At 39.4% G+C, this 20,666-nt stretch overlaps 2 protein-coding genes across 2 annotated transcripts in view; one reads left to right on the plus strand and one right to left on the minus strand.

Annotated features, from left to right (window-relative positions):
• The first annotated feature begins 74 nt into the window (after nt 1–74).
• NDUFAF7 (NADH:ubiquinone oxidoreductase complex assembly factor 7) lies at nt 75–7,484 on the plus strand. Its single transcript, XM_027641705.1, has 10 exons — nt 75–150; nt 242–402; nt 503–583; nt 1,842–1,952; nt 2,917–3,127; nt 3,601–3,659; nt 4,325–4,438; nt 5,253–5,396; nt 5,775–5,948; nt 6,329–7,484. The coding sequence occupies exons 1-10, from the start codon at nt 75–77 to the stop codon at nt 6,539–6,541; spliced, it is 1,344 nt and encodes a 447-aa protein (XP_027497506.1). The 3' UTR covers nt 6,542–7,484.
• The window catches only part of PRKD3 (protein kinase D3), a 44,965-nt gene continuing 31,521 nt past the window's right edge, over nt 7,223–20,666 (minus strand). The window contains exons 12-19 of the mRNA XM_027641707.1: nt 17,823–17,875; nt 17,392–17,464; nt 14,312–14,418; nt 13,554–13,715; nt 13,016–13,114; nt 11,914–12,181; nt 10,944–11,029; nt 7,223–10,135 (exon numbers count right to left, since the gene is read on the minus strand). Of these exons, the coding sequence (XP_027497508.1) occupies nt 9,962–10,135; nt 10,944–11,029; nt 11,914–12,181; nt 13,016–13,114; nt 13,554–13,715; nt 14,312–14,418; nt 17,392–17,464; nt 17,823–17,875 (1,022 nt within the window). The 3' untranslated portion in view covers nt 7,223–9,961. The remainder of the gene's footprint in view (nt 10,136–10,943; nt 11,030–11,913; nt 12,182–13,015; nt 13,115–13,553; nt 13,716–14,311; nt 14,419–17,391; nt 17,465–17,822; nt 17,876–20,666) is intronic.

Raw genomic sequence — 20,666 nt, forward strand, 5'->3', positions numbered from 1 at the left:
GTCCTTGCTGGGGGGCCGGGACCCGGGAGGAGGAGGAACGAGAGGGAGGAGCGGGAGAACCGGGAGCCGCCGCCATGGTGCTGCTGCTGGCGCGCCGCGCGCTCCTGGCCGGCCGCCGGCGGCTGCCCCGCGGCCCGTCCCCGCCCCACGGTGAGCGCCGCCTCTCGCCCCTCCGCGCCTCTCCCGCCGCTCCTGCCGGGGCCGCCCCGCTGAGCCCCCTCTCTCCCTGCTCTCCCCGCAGCTCCGGCGGCGGCGCGGCTGTGCTCGGGCGCGGGGGGCGAGGCGGCGGCGGCGGCCGGCGGGGACGGGGCGCTGCTGCGGCACCTGTGTCGCAAGCTGCGGGCCAGCGGGCCCGTGACGGTGGCCGAGTACATGCGGGAGGCGCTCACCAACCCCGCACAGGTGCGCCGGGAACGGGTCGGGGCGGCCCGGGGGGGCTGTGCCTCGGCCCCGCCGCTCACCGCGACCCCGGCCCCTCTCCCCTCTCTGTCCCCCCCCCCAGGGTTACTACACCCGCCGCGGCGGCATCGGCGAGAGCGGGGACTTCATCACCTCGCCTGAAATAAGTCAGGTGTTCGGAGAGGTAACGCAGTTCCGTGTGTCCTGAGTGATTTTGCTTGTTTGTTTGTTTGTTTACCTTGTCCCCGCGGGACTGGCTGGGGTCCTGGTGGACAACAAGCTGTCCCTGGGCCAGCAGTGTGCCCCGGTGGCCAACAAGGCCAATGCCATCCTAGGATGCATCAGGAAGAGCATTGCCAGCAGGTCAAGGGAGGTGATCCTGCCCCCTTCTCTGTTCTGATGAGGCTGCATCTGGAGTGCTGTGTCCAGATCTGGGCTCCTCAGTACAGGAGAGGCATGGAGCTCCTGGTGTCGGTCCAGCGGAGGGCAACAAAGATAATTAAAGGACTGGAGCATCTCTTTTACGAGGAAAAGCTGAGAGACCTGGGCCTGTTCAGCCTCTTCCTTAAAAAGAGACAACAGAGGGGACTTATCAATGTCTGTAACTATCTGAAGGGAGGGTATCAAGAGGATGGAGCCAGGCTCTTCTCAGTTGTGCCGAGCAATAGGACAAGAGGCAAAGAACTGTGTGGACACAACCCTGTGCCATGTGCTGTAGGAGGACCCTGCTTGAGCAGGGAGGTTGGACTAGATGTGGTCACTTCCAACTTTACACATTCTGTGATTTCCAGGCCAGTGTTCTGGTACCTTACCAATGTCAAAATACTTGGGTAGCAATAATAAGATTCAAGTTATTTCCCAAAATCAGAATTGGTTCTGAGGGAGGAAGGGGTGTTTTACTGAAAGTCCTTTCATGTGTATAGTCTGAAACAGGGTCTGTGATAATTAACGCTTACTTTCATATGGAACTTGTTTATAAATAAAGAGAGTTATGGTGGTTTCCCACTGTGAAAATTCTCCTCAAAAATAATTTCCAAAGTTCGGTCTGGCTGACTCTGGTTTGTGTTTCGTTTTCGGTAGTGAAGATGCACTGACTGCTGTTCTTGTTAACACTTTGGTAAATGCACTGTTGTGAAGAACAGTTGTTCAGAGGCACCTGGGCAGTGACCTGCATTTGAGCCTTAAGTAAAAGTTCAGCCAGAACAGAGTCCCCGCATTTACTGATGGAGAGTTGCTTCTGTTGGGCCGACAGCAAACAATCATCAATTTAATTATTTAAAGAGAAGAGCATGAAGTTATGTATCATTATTATTATTAACTTTGAAATGTGGAGAGAGAATGTGGCTGTATTATCTTAGTTATTATCAAAGAAAAGGCAGGTACCACTTTCCACAAGTTCTGAAGTTACTACTGTAACCCTTTGTGTTGTTTCTCACTGACAGTTAATAGGAGTATGGTATATTAGTGAATGGATGGCCATGGGCAAACCTAACACCTTCCAGCTGGTGGAACTGGGCCCAGGGAGGGGCACCCTTACTGAGGATATATTACGGGTAGGTGAAAACTTCATATTTTTGTTTCTGGCTTTATTCCCTGGCTACTGTGAAATCTGAAGGAATGATGTTTTGCTGTCAGGGTTTAACCTTCCCTAGTAACCAAATCACTTCAGTCAGGTTTGCAGCTCAGACTTAAATTGAAATAGATGTGTGTGTCTGAGACACCAGGTCTCTCATTCAGAAGTGGAACAGAGGCCATTGTGTGCCCACTGCATGGACACGTGTGTGATCTTCCAAACACCACTTGATAGAAGGGGAGGGCAGGAATATTCCATTACAAATTACTTCTGAGTATGAAAGCGTTATCCAAACTAGAAAGCATTTAGGAGCTGCGTGTAACTGGGATGGAGGCCTCAGTGCAAGGAATAAGAAGAAGGGAGGGAGAACAGTAACACATTAGTGAAATTGTATTAGTTCTTTTGGGGATTTTAGGGGCTTGTTTCTTTGGAATTAACCCTTTGTGTTCAGTTGTGCTTGCATGGCTGTCAATTAAAACACTGCTGATTCATAAACAGATCACTAATGGGATTTAGCATCTCAGAAAAACTTTTATTTTATTTACATATGTTAATCAATAATAAGAACAGTGGGATATTGAACACTTGTTTATGGTGTCAGTGAAAACTGAACCATTTTTCTCCTAATGTTAAACTCTCTGCAGATCTTAGAGGAGCTGCTATTACTGTTCCAATTAGCATTTCATGTTGTCCTTACAGCCATGTAATATGTGCTGTGTTTTGCCAACTTTACAAGAAGCATAGCAGCTTTTATTAAAATATATGAAGAAATTCCCACTTCACTTCCTTCTGAATGCAGTCTATTTCACTGAGGCTGTTTTATTAAACAGAAAGCCAAATAAATTTTTTATCTTGACTGTCAGTAATGAGATGAAAGTTAATACTTAAGCCTTTAATGTACACTGCACAAGACTGTGGCTAACAGAACTGATCTGCCTTTATAGGTCTTCAGCCAGCTCTCCTCTGTACTTAGTAAATGTGATATCTCTGTTCACCTGGTAGAAGTGAGTCCCAAACTCGGTGAGATCCAAGCACGGATACTGACAGGAGGGAAGATGCAACCAAGCCCCAAGGACGAGTCTGCTTACATGAAAGGCATTAGCAAGACTGGAATTCCCATTTTTTGGTACAGAGACATTCAAGATGTGCCGTCAGGTAAGCAGCTTGAACACCTCATTAAAGGGATGGTGTCCTTCCTTCACATGCAGCTTTTGGTAACGGAGGGCATCTCTTCTATCCTTCACACTGGACAGAAAAGTAGTTAAAAATATGTCTGCTCTTACTTGTACAAGCCTGAGGCCGGATATTGACTCATTTTCATAACTGCAACCTATTCTGCCGACCTTTATTTGGGGATAGCTATCCAATTTCATTTTCTGATGTTTTCTTTTCATAGAAAACCATTCACTGGCTTTGCCTGAATTTCCTTTCATGATATAGTGATCTAAAATTCATGGACGGGAAACTAGAACTAGCTGTAGAAATACTTTCTTTGATGTATCCAAGGTGGAAGTAATTATTTCACAACCACATTAATTAGCTTAATTCATTAAAAAAATTAATTTTCAACTGGAAGCTGCTACAGAAGCATAAATAATTTAATGCATTCTTGTTTTACCTTCCCCCAGGTTACAGCTTTTACCTAGCACATGAGTTCTTTGATGCCTTGCCAATACATAAATTTCAGGTATAACAAGATTATTATTGTAATTGTGACCATCTGCTCAAACACTTTTTCCCTTTGAGGAAGAACAGAATTAGGGTGCCAAATTAGACATATGTACTGTCTCTGCTGATAAAATGGAACGCTGATGAATGGAAAAACTTGTAGAAAGCTAAGGATTTCTTTCTGCTGAAATAATGCTGAAAGTGTTGGGTTTTTTATTTCTGATGTTACATTAACAAAGTTATTAATTTCCACATGATTTTCTCTAGCACTACTAACAAAAGGCTGAAGGACTTTCATTTAAATGGCAATGAGAGTAGCTAATAGAGGCTGGTTATGATTCAGAAGAAATTAGTTTATGAAAAATCTCTGGTCGAATGAATTATTTTATTTTGATAAGTTAAACGTTGCACTGTCAATAGAAGAGGCAACATTTTTCTTCAGAGCATCATTCATTCCTTTTAAGTGTCATTAAACCAGTATTTGTTGGCTCTGCAGATGAGACTCTACCACAAGCTTTTTCTAAAGCAGTTACTGGAATTGAATAGGATGAGTAATTGGTTTTAATAGCATATTGTGTTCTTAAAACATTTCTGAAAATGCTTGACATATTAGTTCAGTCAAATAAACAAGATGCTGTGGTACCCATTAGAATGTAAAATGAGTACTTTGGGCTTGTTAAACAGAGAACTGAGAAAGGCTGGCGGGAAGTGTTGGTTGATATAGATCCAGAAGTTCCTGACCAGCTGCGGTTTGTCCTGTCACCATCCAGCACCCCTGCGACAGAAAACTTCATCCAAGTGAGTTTATGCCTAACAGAGCTCATACTTACACTTTTACTGACTCTTTCAAGTACATTTACTGCTTCTCAATTACCTTGATAGCAAGAGGAGGGCTCTCAGTCTACAAACAAGTAAATAGACCTTATTTCCACTCTGCAAAATTTCCACAAGCATTTTTTTTTGTATGCTGTGAAAATATAGCACAGAAATAACACACCTACCCAACTCTGCAAAATCAGAGCTTGAACGCACAAAATGCTTCGGAGAGCAAACTGAGGCAGCGAGTGACAAGGGAGAGTTCTGCACTGTGTGTGTCACATCCCCATCTCGGCAGTGGCCCTGCCCCAGCCAGGCTCTCAGCCTGCTGCATGCTACTGCTGCAATGCAGCTGGGAGCTTCTGTGCTACGCTGACCTTTAATGGAAAGGGTCCATGAGTGGTTTTTTTTGCTGAAGTTCACTGGCTACTCAAAGTTATAAAATGAAGTACTGGAGATCAAAACCAACTACAAAATTTCACACGGGAAGGCCTCTTTGAAGGGTGTGCACAGTTGAAGAGCAATTTTCATTCTTTCAGTACCACACTAAGGAGGTTTCACCTGATGCAGGTATTCTTAATCGGTAGAAAAATTTTTCTTGGACCACAGGTTACTACAATAGAGGTGACTGAAATCCAGCACTCATTGAAAATGACTGATAGCAAAAACTAGCTCAAGCTGTAGGTAGCCTAGAATACCCGCCCTGTACCTCAGTCCCAAGACATCAAGAGTGAAGAACTCTTGCCCTGTACTTGTCTGCTAATACAGCTGTTTTGGTCTCTGAACTCTGCATTAGCCAGAAGAAATGAGAGATCACGTGGAAGTGTGTCCCGAGGCTGGTGTCATCATCCAGAGGCTTGCCTGTCGTATAGAGAAGGATGGTGGGGCTGCACTGGTTGCGGATTATGGCCATGATGGAACCAAAACTGACACCTTCCGGGTAAGTCATTTACCCTCAAAGAAGAAGCCCAAATACTCTGTTACCTTTTATTCGTCCCTTTGATCATTAGGTTCTTGTAAAAGAAAGTTCTTAGGTGAATGTAATAGCAAAAACTGCATTATGCTGCAGTCATAAAATTGAGTAATTCTTATTTAATCTGTACCCACAAGGGTTTCTGTCAGATGGAAGAGGATAATCTGAGCCCTCAGTAGATTTATCTCAAATTTTCCATGTATAATTTGCTATTCTCACTCCTCAAATGCACAACTTAAGTTTTTGCTGGCCCCAACTATGACAGCTGGACTACAGCTGTCATACAGCTGTACAGATAATCTGTACAGATTATACAGAGTATAATCTTCCAATTTAATTTTTCAGGGTTTCCGGAATCACAAACTTCATGATGTGCTGAGTGCTCCAGGCACAGCAGACCTGACAGCAGATGTTGATTTCAGCTATCTTCGAAAGATGACACAGGAAAGAACAACTACATTAGGCCCCATAAAACAGCGGGAGTTTTTAAAAAACATGGGCATTGACCTCCGGTTGCAGGTACGATAGTGCTTACAGGTACATAAACTCTCCTAACCCACAGACAGTACTTTTAAGCAGCAAGAGAGCTTTTATAAACATCTGATTTTAAAATGAAGTTGTTCAAAATAACACATAGATGGGAGATCAAAAAGCTGCTTCTCCTAGACATAAGTTACTCAGGATCCCTGGAAGTAAATTGATAATATTATATTTAGGAGCATTTAATGCAAAGCTTAGCTCATACATGGATGTATGTAGCACCACCAGTGATCTCACCAGTTCCACCAACCATTACAGCACTGTTAATTAGCGTAAGTGAAAAGGATGCAAAAGGGATTGCAGGTATGTGGGAATTTAGAGGAAAGCAAGAAGAGCTGTAACCTACATTCCTTTTTCAGGTGCTCTTGCAGAATTCACGTGACACAGCGACTCGTGAGCAGTTACTTCACAGCTACGATATGCTGATGAATCCTGAGAACATGGGGGACTGCTTTAACTTTTTTGCCCTGCTGCCTCACCACAGACTTGTACATCCTGACAAGAAAGATAAGCCAGAATCGAAGCCTCCCTTACCACCTGTTGCTGGATTTCATGAACTCTTACTGAAGTAATTTCAAATACTATAGCAAAATGTCTGATAGCAGTAGTTTTCAATAACATCCTGTTAAATTTGAAAAACAAATCCCAGTAAAAGGAATGCGTTTTATGGTTTTACATACTAAATGTTTTGCAATATTGTAATTAACATATATGCAGTAAAGTAAGAACTAAGTATCTTTGAACTGAAAGCAGATAAGTATCACCTTCTTCAGGCAATTTTCTCAAACCGATCTATGCATCAGGGCCCAGCCACATTTTGGTAGGGAGTGCTATTTCAGAGGAAATCTAGTGCAGCACAGTAAACCTCCTGACTGACCTACTCAAAGCAGTATAAGTGGTAATAAAACACTGCTCATACAGAAACCAGGACACAGAGCAGAGAATGAACAATGTTTCAGGGGTCTTAGGATAGAGCTGAGTGAAGTATTGACTAGTGAATCAAAACTTGTCAGTAACAAAGAGATGTGCTAAGGAGTCTTTAAATGTACTCAGCTTTTGTACTTCAATAAAAACAAGGAGCCTTGAAAATATTTTTATAAAGAGAATGGTGACAGGATGCATGCAAAAGAAGTTACTGCTAACAGAATTCCCAAAGCAGAGCATATCTAATGTCAAATCCACAAACAAGCAAGTATTTACTTCTAAGAACATCTGATAGGTGAGATAATTCATGTAAATAAAAAGAACAAGACTGATAGGGAAATAAATTTTATTTTCAAGCTTATCAGAGGATATTTACAAACAATGGGATGTATAAAAATATAAAAGTACTTGACAGTGTCCTTTCGAGGCTATAAATTTTACATGAGCTTTTTTCCTAGCATCACCATAGCACTATTGCTTGAATGAATGCAACTTAATTCATCTAGGGATAAGGGTATTAAACACTGTAACCTACTGCTGTCAAAGTTTGCAGTTAAGGTAGAAAAAAAGGGAATAAAAAACTCAGCTATTTTTACTACTCTGAAGAAAGTTTACTCCTTATGTATGTCTGATTTTTTTTTGGTTTCTTGGCTATTAGCTGCTTGTGGCTTCTATTGTCTGGCCCCATAAGTCTGCATATATGATCAGGCAATCTCCTCCAAAGGCCAACAGCATTATTTTTATTTTAATACAACTTGAAGAATAAATAGCTCGTATAATATTTTGAAGCAAAGCAGACTTCATGGGGAGAGACATCAGCCAGGCCTTCTACTTCATTGTTGTCCCCTCCTTCCTCTATTCTTGTTGTGCTTTTTCAAGTGACTGAGCTGGCTTTATTTCCTCCCTTAAAACAACACAAACAAACAACAAAAAAACCAAAGGTAAACTGAAGTGACAGCTCAAGTATTAAATCTGAAGTTTAAAACCAAACTGTATCTACATTATTACAGTTAGGATGGGAGAATACAATGGCTTCACTGAAATTTGGTCACTTTAGCAGTGGAAGTTGAAAAACAGCACTGCTTCCGTTGCCAAGCCTGGGCAAATGCCAGACTACCAACGTCACAGGTTACTGCTCTGGTTCCAAAAATGAAAAATCGTGCCTCTTTGAAGAATCAGTCCTGAAACCCTCCCCAACAGGGTTACGAAGCCAGAGCTCAGCCTCCAAAATGCAGTGGCAGTTAAAGATTAAGGGCAATAGGAAAGGAAAAGGTGGGTCAAAGACCCAAACCTACCTGTGGGCATATACTTCTGCAATTGCCACTGACTTGACTGCCAGGTCACTGCTCTCACAAGCAGCTGCCAGCCCTAAAATAACCACGTAACATTTTAAGTTTATCTAACAACTTATAAAGTCTGCTCACCTGTTTCCTTACCTGAATAACAACAATAGAAAAAAATACTTATCTACACAGAAACAAAAAAGAAAATCTTTGTAGGAGAGAGGAGATACCCCAAATCCTCTCACTGACTTTGCAGTTCAAGCCTGTTATCAGTATTTTATAAGTATTTCCAACCAAGCTCCAGTTAAGCAGCTTGGCATATCAGTGGTATGTACAGCCATCCTGCACCTTCCAGCAGCACAATGCTGTTATCCCCCACAAAGATAAAGATTTCACCCTTTCTGTTTTTTGAAATAGGACAAAAAACCCTCCTCTTCTATTTGCATTTAGCATTCATGGCCCCAGACTTCTTTGAAATACCATGAACTCGAACTGTTCTCCAAGGGAATCATTTCCAAAGAACACTGCTGTATTGCGCTACAAGTCCAACAGGTGGTTGGGAGTTCTTCAACTGAGGCATCTGCATAAAAAACTGAGTTAGAAGTTGGTTTCAGACTCTTCATTCATCTCAAACAGCACTGGACACCGTAAAAAGGATGGGAGGGGCTGCAGGTTAAGGTGGGAAGGCAAGTCCTTTCTCCTACAATCCAGCTGCCCTGGCAGAAGCAACAGGTGATGCATCCACTGTTACTCCTAGGTTTTGAGCAGAGTTAAGATACAAGCTAGCAGGCTACAAACTACTCTTGATGTAACTCCAAGGAACCTTAAAAAAATTTAAAAAATATTAGAAAAATTTAAAAATCTAATTACTCAAAACAACGGAAGAAAGCTGCATGTATTTTTCCCTATTTTTCCACATCCTTCTGCTAGAAGATGGTCTTCCAGAGTGAAAGGATATGCTACATCAAGTCTTGTGTGCTCTCTGTGCATGACTTGTGTAGTTTTAAGGCAAAATGCCTTTGGTGTGTATCAACTACACGTGCCAGCCTTGCACAGCAGCACACCATTGTGGCTTATTGCTTTAACAGACAAAATAAAGGACTAGCATAGCTTTGATTGTCATCTCCTTAGATTGTCACCCAGCATTTCAAGAGGAATGTAAGAAGTTATGGGTTTGGTTTTTTTTGTATCTGGAAAAAGTTCAATTAGGCAAAGACAGACATATTTAACTGTCTTAACAGCAGCAAATTATTCCTTCATCTACAAAGCTGTATTTGACTAAACCACCACATATTGCTTTAGCCAAGATATTCTGCACCAATTTCTTTTTAGAGTCTCTTTTCAACATCCACAGTTTAGGAAATGGGAAATGTATCTAAGTAACAGAAAACAGTCCTCTATGGCCTAGTAAATAGGGATTAGAAAACTATTACAAAACTCCTATTGCGTAGGCTATGAAAAAAAACAAGAATCCTTGAAAAACACAGAAACCATTCAACCTGTACACATTACACCTCAGAGATGGCTTTGTAGCCACCCAGCTGAGTGAAATGTTCCCCAACAGGGCTTATCCCACTGTACAGTAACTACTCATAGTTAAAGGCGGAGGTGGAGAAAAGCTTGTCAGACGACAGTCTATTCCCATGTCAATGCAGGATCCTCTGAGGCTTTACACACCTGACTATGCATACAGCATTTGGAAAGACCAATAGCTGTTCCAAAACTTATCTTCAGTTTCTGTCCGGAGCATCCCTCTTTGCCACAATTTAGCATAACGAAAATAAATCAAGGGTCTTCTTCCATGTCATCTGGATTAGGAGCCATAATGAAATGCTGGGGGTACTCAAGGTTGTGCTCGTAAGCGTGTTCTTTCCAGCGTGCATCGTCACTCTCGTGGGTAATGTAACGCTCTCCAATGCGGGTTTCAAATTCTCTGAGGTCAAGCCAAGTCTGATAATCCTAAGGAACAAAAAGAGATTTATTTAAGGAAGCATTTTTAAGAAACAGCAGCACAACATTCCCAGAGATAAATTCTGCAGTTTGTCTCTACTTTAGTATAAAAAGCCACAAGATACAAGCAAGATCTGTCTAAACAATTAAAAAAAAAAAAAAAAAAAACGCAAACACCCCACAAAATACCTCAGCATTGTCCAAAAAGAGTAGTTCAAAATTAAATAGGTTAGTATAGGTTGTAAAGAATGAAAACCTTTTGTAACAAGATGGCTATTTACCTTTATTATTAATTGTATATATACACATATATGAAATTATACTTATTTCAATATTGTTTGTTCTCAAAATAATTTGAATTTTCCTCAGCCTCATGGGTATGTGCATGCAGTATTGTGAAACCACTGTGAAAGGAACCCAGCTCAAAGCAGTAGATAAATTTCATTCCTAACAAATCTGTTCTAAACCAACTAGAAGTTACAGCACACACCAGCCCCTGTGTCCACTTCAGCACCAAACAAACAATGTTTGTCTCCATGCTGATTTCACAGGGCTCCTTGCACTCATCACTGCCCACATTCAGGGGAGGAGCCAAAAGAGTAAAACCATGTTGGTGTCAGACAGAAAGTAAAGGGTGGGAGAGACAAAACAATGAATGCTCCAGAATCCTGGAGCACATAAAGCTAAAACCAGAAATACTTAAGCCTCCATGAATGCTTGTTAGCAGAATGTGAGGGAAGCAGCCTCTGAAGGATTTCAGCCAAAAAAATCATTATTCACCCATTATGAACATAGTGAAAAAGGCAGATGGGTTTACCTGTAACCATGGGTGACTAAGGGATTTGTCAACACTGAAACGTTTTCTCATCTTCACTTGAAGCAAATTGTTTATTAAATCAATGGCTGACAAAGAAGAACAAAACAGAAATTGTGTTGTTTAAATACTAATCATCTCTGTCATCATTCACATAGTGCAGTGGAAATGAATTTTATGTGCATGTGTATACTTCTGAATTTAACCAAGCTCTTGAACTTCATATTTAGCTTTGCTTATGTTAAATGAGACTACAAAAAAGGTATGGGATAAGCTTCTCTCTATTTTTGATGGAAACACTAAAAGCTTTACTATGTTATTCATTAATATTTTTCCCTACTGATTTTAATAATTTTCAGAAGTGCCTAAAAAGCTTAAGCATAATCCTGTGTTCCATAACTATGTAGGTAACTCCACTATTGTATACTTTTGTACATGCCCTCCCATATCTACCCGTGTTAGTCATGTATACATTACTAATACCAAAGCTGGCACTGGAGAGCTTGAAGACAACATTGTAAACTTCTAGACTGTTCAGACCTGACATTTAAATCCATACTTGCTAGTGTGCAAAACCTAAATTCCAGATTCAACTTTGAACTGTTTCAGTGCTTACAGTTTAGATTAAGTATGGTTTGAGATCAGCATTCAGCAAATACTCACATACGACTGAACGTTACACTGGAAATTTTGGGAAGTTTCAGGTTATTCATCCCCCTCCTCATGCATGCAATTCATTTTTCTTGCTAAATCTATTAACTCTCCTGCCCTGAAAATGATCTAAAGCATTATATTTAACAATTTATCTTTCAGAAATGTATGCCAGGTCGTATTTATCTACTTTGGCATAGTCTACTAAACTCAAACTACCAATAATTCACACACTCCTTTCTGACTGAACCTTGAGGTTTAAGCATTTGAATGTGTTATCTTCCCATAAAAACATTCTAACAGAGAAAATTAATTTCTTTACCTTCACTAGAAATTTCCTTCCAAGGATTTGGCGGGTACATAAATGCTGCATTTTGAATCTGATCATTTATATCCTCATCTTCATTAAATGGGAATGTACCACTGAGGCTCACATAGACAATGACCCCCACTGACCACATGTCTAGGGAACGGTTGTAACCTTTACTCCTGAGCACTTCAGGGGCAAGATAAGCAGGAGTCCCCACCACAGAGCGCCTGAAAGACTTCTCACCAATGATGCGTGCAAAGCCAAAATCACACAGCTTCACCTGCAAAAGAAACATATTTTACGCTGAGAAATCTCTGCTTCATCTCCAAAGCATGCTACTGCCTGAGACCAGAGGGGTACTTGATACCCTTTCTGCCATCAGTTTAACATTGTACACATTAAAACAGAGACAAAACACTACATAAGCCAGTCAGTTAAGGTTTTAGGCTGCTGGTTTTGCAGACTGTGAATCAGCCATGCTTCAGATCAAGGTATGAACCTCGGCTCTGAGGCAGTTTGCGTAGTACATGGCCACAAGTGTGCAAATAAGGACAAAAAACTTGATTCCAAACTCACCTCATTTCAAAGGTAAATCTGCACCCTCACAAGGCACAGAACCAAAGTTAAAAACACACATGAATCCCAGCCATATCACATTCCTCTTAATCATATTCTTGAAGCTGGAGGCTTCAGCTACATAGAAATCAAACAACTCTCAAATTCAGACCAAACCAATTCTGGACAGAACATCCAGGCAAAAAGCATCAACAGCCTGGTGTGTGCAGCAATGCTGTAATGTTCATGGTTCTGCAACAGTTCCTTAACTTCAACACAGCAGGCACTCGTACAGATAAAAGGATCCAGATCAAGTCCAACACTTAACCCCAAGTTAATAAGCCCTCCTTAGGGTATAAGAAAGAGCAATGCACTAAAGACATTTGGGAGGAGAAGGGAAAAAAAAAGAGACAACTATAATACATCCAGTTCAAGTAATTCTAGGCCATCTCAGTTGAACAATCCCACAAGTGGCTGCTTTTTAAGCTGCAATGTCTATATTTCTTTTAGAAAAGAACAATGAAAAATGATGAAAGTAGTACTTTTAATCTTCACTCACTTGAGGGAACGGTTCTGCTGATGCTAGTAGTACATTTTCTGGTTTTAAATCACAGTGCACAATATTTTTGAAGTGTAAATTCCTCAAAGCAACAAGTATCTACAAAAAAGAAAGAACATTTTATGAACATATTAAAACAGATTAGAAGTGTCAAACAACACACACACTAACCAATACAGCAATTTATATCAACATAGTCCTCAAGAACAAACCCATATATACTGTGCAAGTACTGTTTTTTCCAGCCTATCTAGACTTGGAACCAATGGGTTTTATTCTACCATCCCTTTTTTTCTCCTCCGCCACTTACTGTCTTGACATTCATCTGTAGATGCCCATAATCTTATATCTTAGGAAAGAAGGACCAGAAAAATTAACATCATTAACATCTGAAGTTCTTTTCATGTTTATTCCACTTTCATTAGATATGCAGCCCTCTGTGCTGTCTCTTAAATAACCTTCTCCAAATTCCATCCTCTCATAATTACAAAAGCCAAATGTAGTCTTTCCTCCCAAAGTAGAGAAACTGAATGCCAACCTGAGTGACCATGAACTTAGTTATTCGTTCTGGAAGTCGACTTTTTTCACTGGAAAGAATCATCTCTAGCATATCCCCATGCAGCTTTTCCATCACAACAAAGACCCGTTCTGGGGTTTCAAACATACATTCCAGGTTCACAATCCCAGGGTGGTGCAAATTCTAAAATAAAGTAGCATAGGTATATCACTAAAATAAAACAGTATGAAATATCCTGAATTACAAAGAAATGCTGCACCACAAACAAAAAAAACCAGTTAAGTGCAGAGATAGAGGTGAAAAAAATCCCATGATGACTGATGCAAGAAACTAGCCTGAAACAAACATCAAGCTATGAAACATGCCAATTAGAACTACTAAGACTAATTCGTTTAACACAAGTTATCCATAATGATTAATTTAATAGTTGATGCATGTTCTGTACTCAAGCTACCATGTGTATGAATAACACTCAAAGACTGAGGAGCCAGTAGTGGAAGGCAGCAGAAAATAGTACAGTTGCCTGCTACCAAGGGGAGATAACATGGAGCCAAAATACATGTCTTTGATGGATCTCATACAGGGAGTAGGTTCCACCCCCAAGTTATCAACTCTACCAAGTAATCAGGAAATCCTGCTCTTTTAAGACTCCCTCTTAAAAAGTACTCAGAAATCACATACGTAGATTTAAAAAACAATTCACAGTGCTTACACACAATGAAAAATGTCATTAATGGTTTGAGACAAAACTCCAGTATTATCCAAAAACACTTTTATACCTGGAGAATGGCTACTTCATTACGAAGCTGACTTTCCTGTTTAGTTGGAAACCTCATCTTGTCAATTACTTTGATAGCCACATCTCTTCCAGTCTTCCTATGTTTTCCTAAACAGAAAGTCAATGTCAGCCATCAAGAGGTAGAAGCAATTCATAGTTATAAAACATTAAAGCAGAAATTCCTTTTAGGGGAAATAAGTATATTCTGTCAAGTGTACAATATTACTATATTTATATTTAAAATTGAAAATTGGCATATGAGTAAAAGAAGTGGTCAACCTCAACAGGAGTTCTGAAGATCAAATTTAAACTAGTTACTACTTTGCTGTCAGGTACGCACATTGACATTAGATGTATTAGGTGAAGTTTTTGCTTGTGCAAGGAACTTGTGCACAAACAAGTAATAGATACTCCACAGAATATTGCCTCTCTTCTGTAAAAAAACAACAAAAAACCAATTCAAGGCCAAAGTAAAGACAGATCTACAAGCCTTCTCCAGTGGTTTCATATTTTCATGGGCTCCACATGCACAGGAGATTACCTACCTAATACTCTGTGGGAACGAGACAGTAATTACGTGCCCTAAGGAGTAACAAGACATTTAACACAGGGGCAGTTTACTGTGATCAAAAGGCTCTAAAAGGTTGTGGTAAGAAAAACCCATGCTCATAGCACCATATACTATTCCTTTCTGCCACCTGCATCAGCTACACGAGAAGCATTCTGCAATACACAGGAAAGCTGTTTCCGGGGCTGACTGAGTAGCTGTAAATGCTTCCCCCAGCTTCTTCACAACTTCTAAACTGACTTCTATCACAGTCACATCAGAGAGGGTAATGGGATCACACATTGGAAGACCTTGGTAATCTAAGACATTTAATACTAAACTAATACAGGACAGTAAGTCTGCACCAAAGTAAAAGTAGTCATTACCCACTCAGCGAAAGGTTTGGAAGCCATTTGAGGACAAGGGATGACACACAGCTACAGTGCAAGTGGCACAGAGGGTTCTACCAGCACTGCTGTGGGGAGCACAGCTATGCCTCACCAGCTACCCAGCTGGCCTTCCCTGCTGCTCTGCAGTCAGTACTGGTGGCCAAGGCTTAGGCAGGCACAGGAAAGGCTGCTGTGCCAAGCAACTAATGCACCTGCCTTAAACATCATCATGAATAAAGGGCATTGAAACACAGCAGAAGGATGTGGATGAAGGACATTGAAACACAGTAGAAATACCATCAATTACAGATGCAAAACACAGAAGACAAATGCTAGGCTGATAAAGAACGTAAAGCAAACCAACCAATCTAAGAAAACACTGAACTACAGAAGCTAGATCACAGCTAAAAATGAAACATGAAGAAAGACTAACAGAAAAGCAGCTTGAAAATTCCTTTTCTTAAGCAAAACACAGTCAACCAGGTTTCAGTGCAAGTTTTACATCAGTAAGAAATGGTCAAGAATAGTTTTTTCTGTTTCCATTTTTCACACACTTCAAATTAAAAAAAGTAAGAAAAGTAGAGGGAAACTGTTCTCAGTGAAACATAGCTTCTTGATTTGCAATTTTGGAAATGTCTGTGGAGAATAGAGGACACAAAAACCCCTAAAAACAACAACAAGAAAAGCCCCACGACAATGAAAGCAGCTTAATTTTACCTTTATTTGTTTAAATAAAAGGATTTTGCTACCATTATATCAGTAAGCCTACACAAGTGGGGATAAGCCAATATTAGAAGTTACCAGATCTAGTCTCCCCAGACAGCAGCAACAATTAAGCAGTGTGGAAGAGCCAGCAAAACAATAATCTTTTATATTCTCTTTTCATACTGTTTCAGCCTGTGATTTTATCTTAAGAAGTATGTATATCCTATATATTTTAATGCCTCATTAAGGAAAAAAAAATTATTATAATGAAAGCTTTTCTTAAGTGTTTATTATGCTTACAAGCATTTATAAGCATTGAATCATGCAAAATACCAACATGAGATTTATCCACAAGGCAATTTAGAAGAATATATTTAGAAATAAAATCCAACCATTAAAATAGTGTCTGCATTTGTGCATTTCTATTCATAATAGAAAGAGCACACTTTGCTTCACACTATGCTCTAAGAACTACAGTGGGGAAAAAAACTGACCTCTCTTGAGAATGATGTAAAACCAGACCAACCTGTATCTCCATCAAGCAGTTTAGGAGTAATAAAGTATCTAACTATGCAAGTGGCACACAGAAAAATCACAGCCACAATACTTCCTGACTAAAAAGGAAACATGACAGAAGCAGAAAAGTTACCACTTTTAAATCATTACTTATGACTTTTTCTTTCTTTCCAGATTTATGGTCTGTGGCTTTCTCAACACTTGAGATATAACACAAGATTTTAAAAAAAAAAAAGAGATAGAAACAGTTCATATGATGTATTTCTAGTATTTCTTCTTTTTGTTATTACATATTATAAAAAAGTTATATGTGGCAATAGAAGTTTTTAAAAACTAGGTGATAAAATATATTTGAAACTTAGGTTTGGGTTTCAAGGCTCTTGACAAAGAATTCTTCTCTCTAATTTATCCTGCTGACAGAAATTTGTTTGCATAAAATCTGTCAATAATATGTTTGCATAAATACTGTCAAACCCTTAACTATGTGTTTTTCTATTTACTTTTGGCCACATCTCTCAGAGGTCATTCAAAACAGGTATAACTCACAGCCTCTTCAAATACATGACTTCTAATACTGTATAACACAGACAACAGTGCTAGAATTTGCAAATTAAAAAAAAAACCAAATCATTAACCACGGCCAAACTCAGAATAGGATTGCTTTGTATTTAACTGAATACAAATATGCAATGCATACTCTAAACTGATTATGATGCCAATGCAAAACTGTAAATGCAAAAAATTTAGTTGTAAGAAATAGTGTACATAAAACTGCAGAGACACAAGACAAAGTAATCCAAACAAAACTTTCAACAAGATAAACTTCACCTAGACATTCCAGATACAGCTAAGTAAACATGAAAAGGCTAATTTTATCAGACAATCTACCTTCATAAATGCATAATGGAACATAATGCCATTTACCTCCATATACAATACCAAACTGACCAGAACCCAGCACTTCATCGGCAAATATTTGGTACACAGAGCTGATATCCTAAAGTATGAGAAAAAGAAATCACAAATATCAGAAGTAATCAAAATGTTCAGGACTGTTCTGGCTAAGCTGTATTTATATTTGGCATTAATCAAACTCTGTAAAGGATTACCACTGAAGGGAGTGGGAAAACACAACAAACTTTTCCTGAAGAAGATCCACTTAGCTGCACTACAAGCAGGGATATTTTCATACAAACTAACAGCTGTGGCAGGTAAATAGTGCTGCCTGCATGTAACATGGATTTCTTTAGCTACAGTGCCCTGGTGTTGTTTTCTGAGCCAGATACCGTTACTACCAATTACTTGGTAATGCCTAGATAAATAAATATGACTATAATACAATGCACATGACTCACCACATTCTCCTGGACCTGGCAATTTGAAACAGAGATGCTTACAGACAACTCTTCTGCAATAAAGAAGATAAAACTGAGTAAGTAAACAGGAAGGACAGACTTTTTCTAGTAAAAAGAAAGGGGGAAATGAAAAATCAACAACCTCTACTGACTTCTAACCCAGTCATGGTGAAATGATTTTTACTGTTATTCTGCAGAAACATCATACCCTGAAACTCATATTTTACAGATGTATTAGAAAAATAACCATGGGAGTTTTGCTGGGATTGTCTGTCTACTTTTGTCCTATTTTATTTTGTATTGATTACAAAAATAGTAGAACAGTACAAGTGTGTACACAATAGACAGCTGGAGAACCAAAACCAACAGTAATGCAGCAACTGTATCAGAGTTCATTAAATGAACAAGGATTTCTGGTAGTAACATAGAAAAATACAGGCAAGAAGACCAGATAGATCCCTTATAGTCAAATATAGGTTGCCTATTTTCTGTGGCACCAAGATATACAGAATTAACACATAAGAAAAGGAAATAAATCAGGGAAATCAAATAATAAAAGAACTGATAATTAAAAAGGCAATAAAGCCCATAATGTTAAAAAAAAATGGATAAACTACAGAAGCATATCAATCCTTGGAATATATAAGCACATTCAAGAAATGTAATTTGCAAGTAAAAGCACCTGATAAAGAATTCTTCAGTCTGCAGCAGACATTGACATGAAGATTTCATTACATTATGATGCATGGACAAGAAGAGATATACCAAGGAAGGTAGAAAACATGCTTCTCTTTCCTTTGACTTCCAAGACCAAAGCAAAGCATCTCACACTAATGGACATCTATCATTTGTTGCTGGGATCTCCCTCTCTGGAGACATTCCAGGCCCACCTAGACACGTTCCTGTGTAACCTGTTCCAGGTGACCCAGGGAGGTTGGACTAGATGATCTGAAGAGCTCCCTTCAAACCCTAACAATTCTGTGATTCTGTTATGTTAACCTCTTAAAAAAAAGAACAAAAAAGAATGAACGAACTCATCCTCGAGGTGGATAGAAAATACACTATAGATTTATTAGCACTTTGAGAAGAGTCTTTATCACCATAAAAAGAGTCTTGAGCTTTAAAAACACAATTTCAGGAACAAAGAAAATGTCTGTATCTGATTTTTGCGACCTGTGCTTTATCTCAAAGAAGGAATTTACAGAGACAGGACAGCAACAAATACTAATTCTTAAAGACGCTCTGAATTATGTGACCCTGCATCTGAAATATGAACTGTAATTACAGCCTTGCATAGGCCTATTGATTATTGACTATAGTCAAGCCTGTATTGGAATAACCAATAAAACAGAACACAAGGAAAATCAAGAAAGAAGTTGAGCAAAAAAGTTCCTAAAGTCAACACAAACTGCAGCAAGGTAACTAGAAAGTGAAGATACAGTTTTTGAAACTGTGTAAAGAGAACATACTGAACCCTTCTCCACAGATGGCTACAGAACACAAAATATCTGGTAGGTAAAGATTGAGTCACTCCTTCCAAATAAATCCATTTTTCTGGTAGAAAGGCAAGATAGGCAAGAGTAAGGGCTGAAAAGTAGTCACTTCTGGAGAAATCAGTAATGCCACAATTCAATATATAACCTATATCAGGTAAACAACTTACTAACTCTCTCATTTGAGCTCCAAAACATCCCACAAAGAAACATCGCACCCCAAACATCAGGTACAAAGTTAGAAAAGGTTCTTTCCCATGGGTCAAACTGGAAAAGCATCCTCATTTCTAGCTACTTCCTGGCCAGAATGTGGTATAAAGTGACTGGTTAGTGTCTCGTGGACATTTTGACACTACAAACTCCTTGCTCCAAGTATTTCGAGCACTAGCAATGTCTCCCTCCTCCTTTTGGTATTTTCATTTAAAAGAAGGTATTTGAGACTCTTGGGACTTTTTTTAACTAAAGTCTAATTTTCCGAAAGGCTCTTGGGATATATTTAATGGTTCACAATGTGTAGGAAGAAGAGGGATGAATGGACATTTTGTGGGCTTCTGAGAGCTTAAAAAACAACTTGACTTGTCTAAGAATACGTAAATGCCACTCCCCAACTCATAGTACTTTCTTATAGCTCAACAGTCCTAAACATGCTAAAATACTTCTTGCTATCTACCCCTGCAGTTCTATTCCCTACGAATGTCATTGAAATGTTATTATTTATATGTGAAAAAATACTTGTTTTGGAAAAAGCAACTGTCTTTGCAAGTCTCAACAACGGTAAGCCTTCGATTCTAGAAAACAAAGACAGTTTTGGTATGTATATATACATTTGGAACTAAGAATTCCATAGTAAAAGTGGCATTTTAGGTATGTATAAGGCCAGGTATGAGATACCATCTTACAGGTGTGTTTCTTCACTGTAATTAAATACTGATACCAGTACTGGTACTTCAGTTTACTATTTTAGACCATGGTTGCATTTTCAGAAAATGCCTTTCTCTTGGACTAGCATTTCTTAACTGTTGGCTGATGCAGAGTAACAGATATCAGAGGCAGAGAAGCTAATCTCAGAATCTCAAGCGAAAGAAAATATCAGTGAAAGAAGATTAAAGAATAGCTGAAAGATGAAAGGAAACTAAAAACGAAAGCATAAATCTCAGTACAGAATGTGAATCAATGTCATTGCAAGGAAGAAGGAGATGTTTGAAGAACTCAATACATAGTTTAGTGGAGCCTTGATAATTAATATGATCCTATGCCAGAAAAGGAAAGGGCAGGCAGCTGCATAAAAAGAATAGGGTATTTTTTATAGTACACAACTATATAGTACACAACTATATAGTACACAACTATA

This window comes from Corapipo altera, unplaced genomic scaffold (assembly GCF_003945725.1).
Source record: "Corapipo altera isolate COAL_440 unplaced genomic scaffold, ASM394572v1 48b, whole genome shotgun sequence".
Classification (NCBI taxonomy): Eukaryota; Metazoa; Chordata; class Aves; order Passeriformes; family Pipridae; genus Corapipo; species Corapipo altera.

Coding starts and splice junctions, on each gene's coding strand:
- NDUFAF7 (XM_027641705.1), top strand. CDS start 75: ATGGTGCTGCTGCTGGCGCGCCGCGCGCTCCTGGCCGGCCGCCGGCGG. Junction 584..1,841: donor TAAGTCAGGTGTTCGGAGAG/GTAACGCAGTTC, acceptor TCTCACTGACAG/TTAATAGGAGTATGGTATAT. Junction 5,949..6,328: donor GCATTGACCTCCGGTTGCAG/GTACGATAGTGC, acceptor TTCCTTTTTCAG/GTGCTCTTGCAGAATTCACG.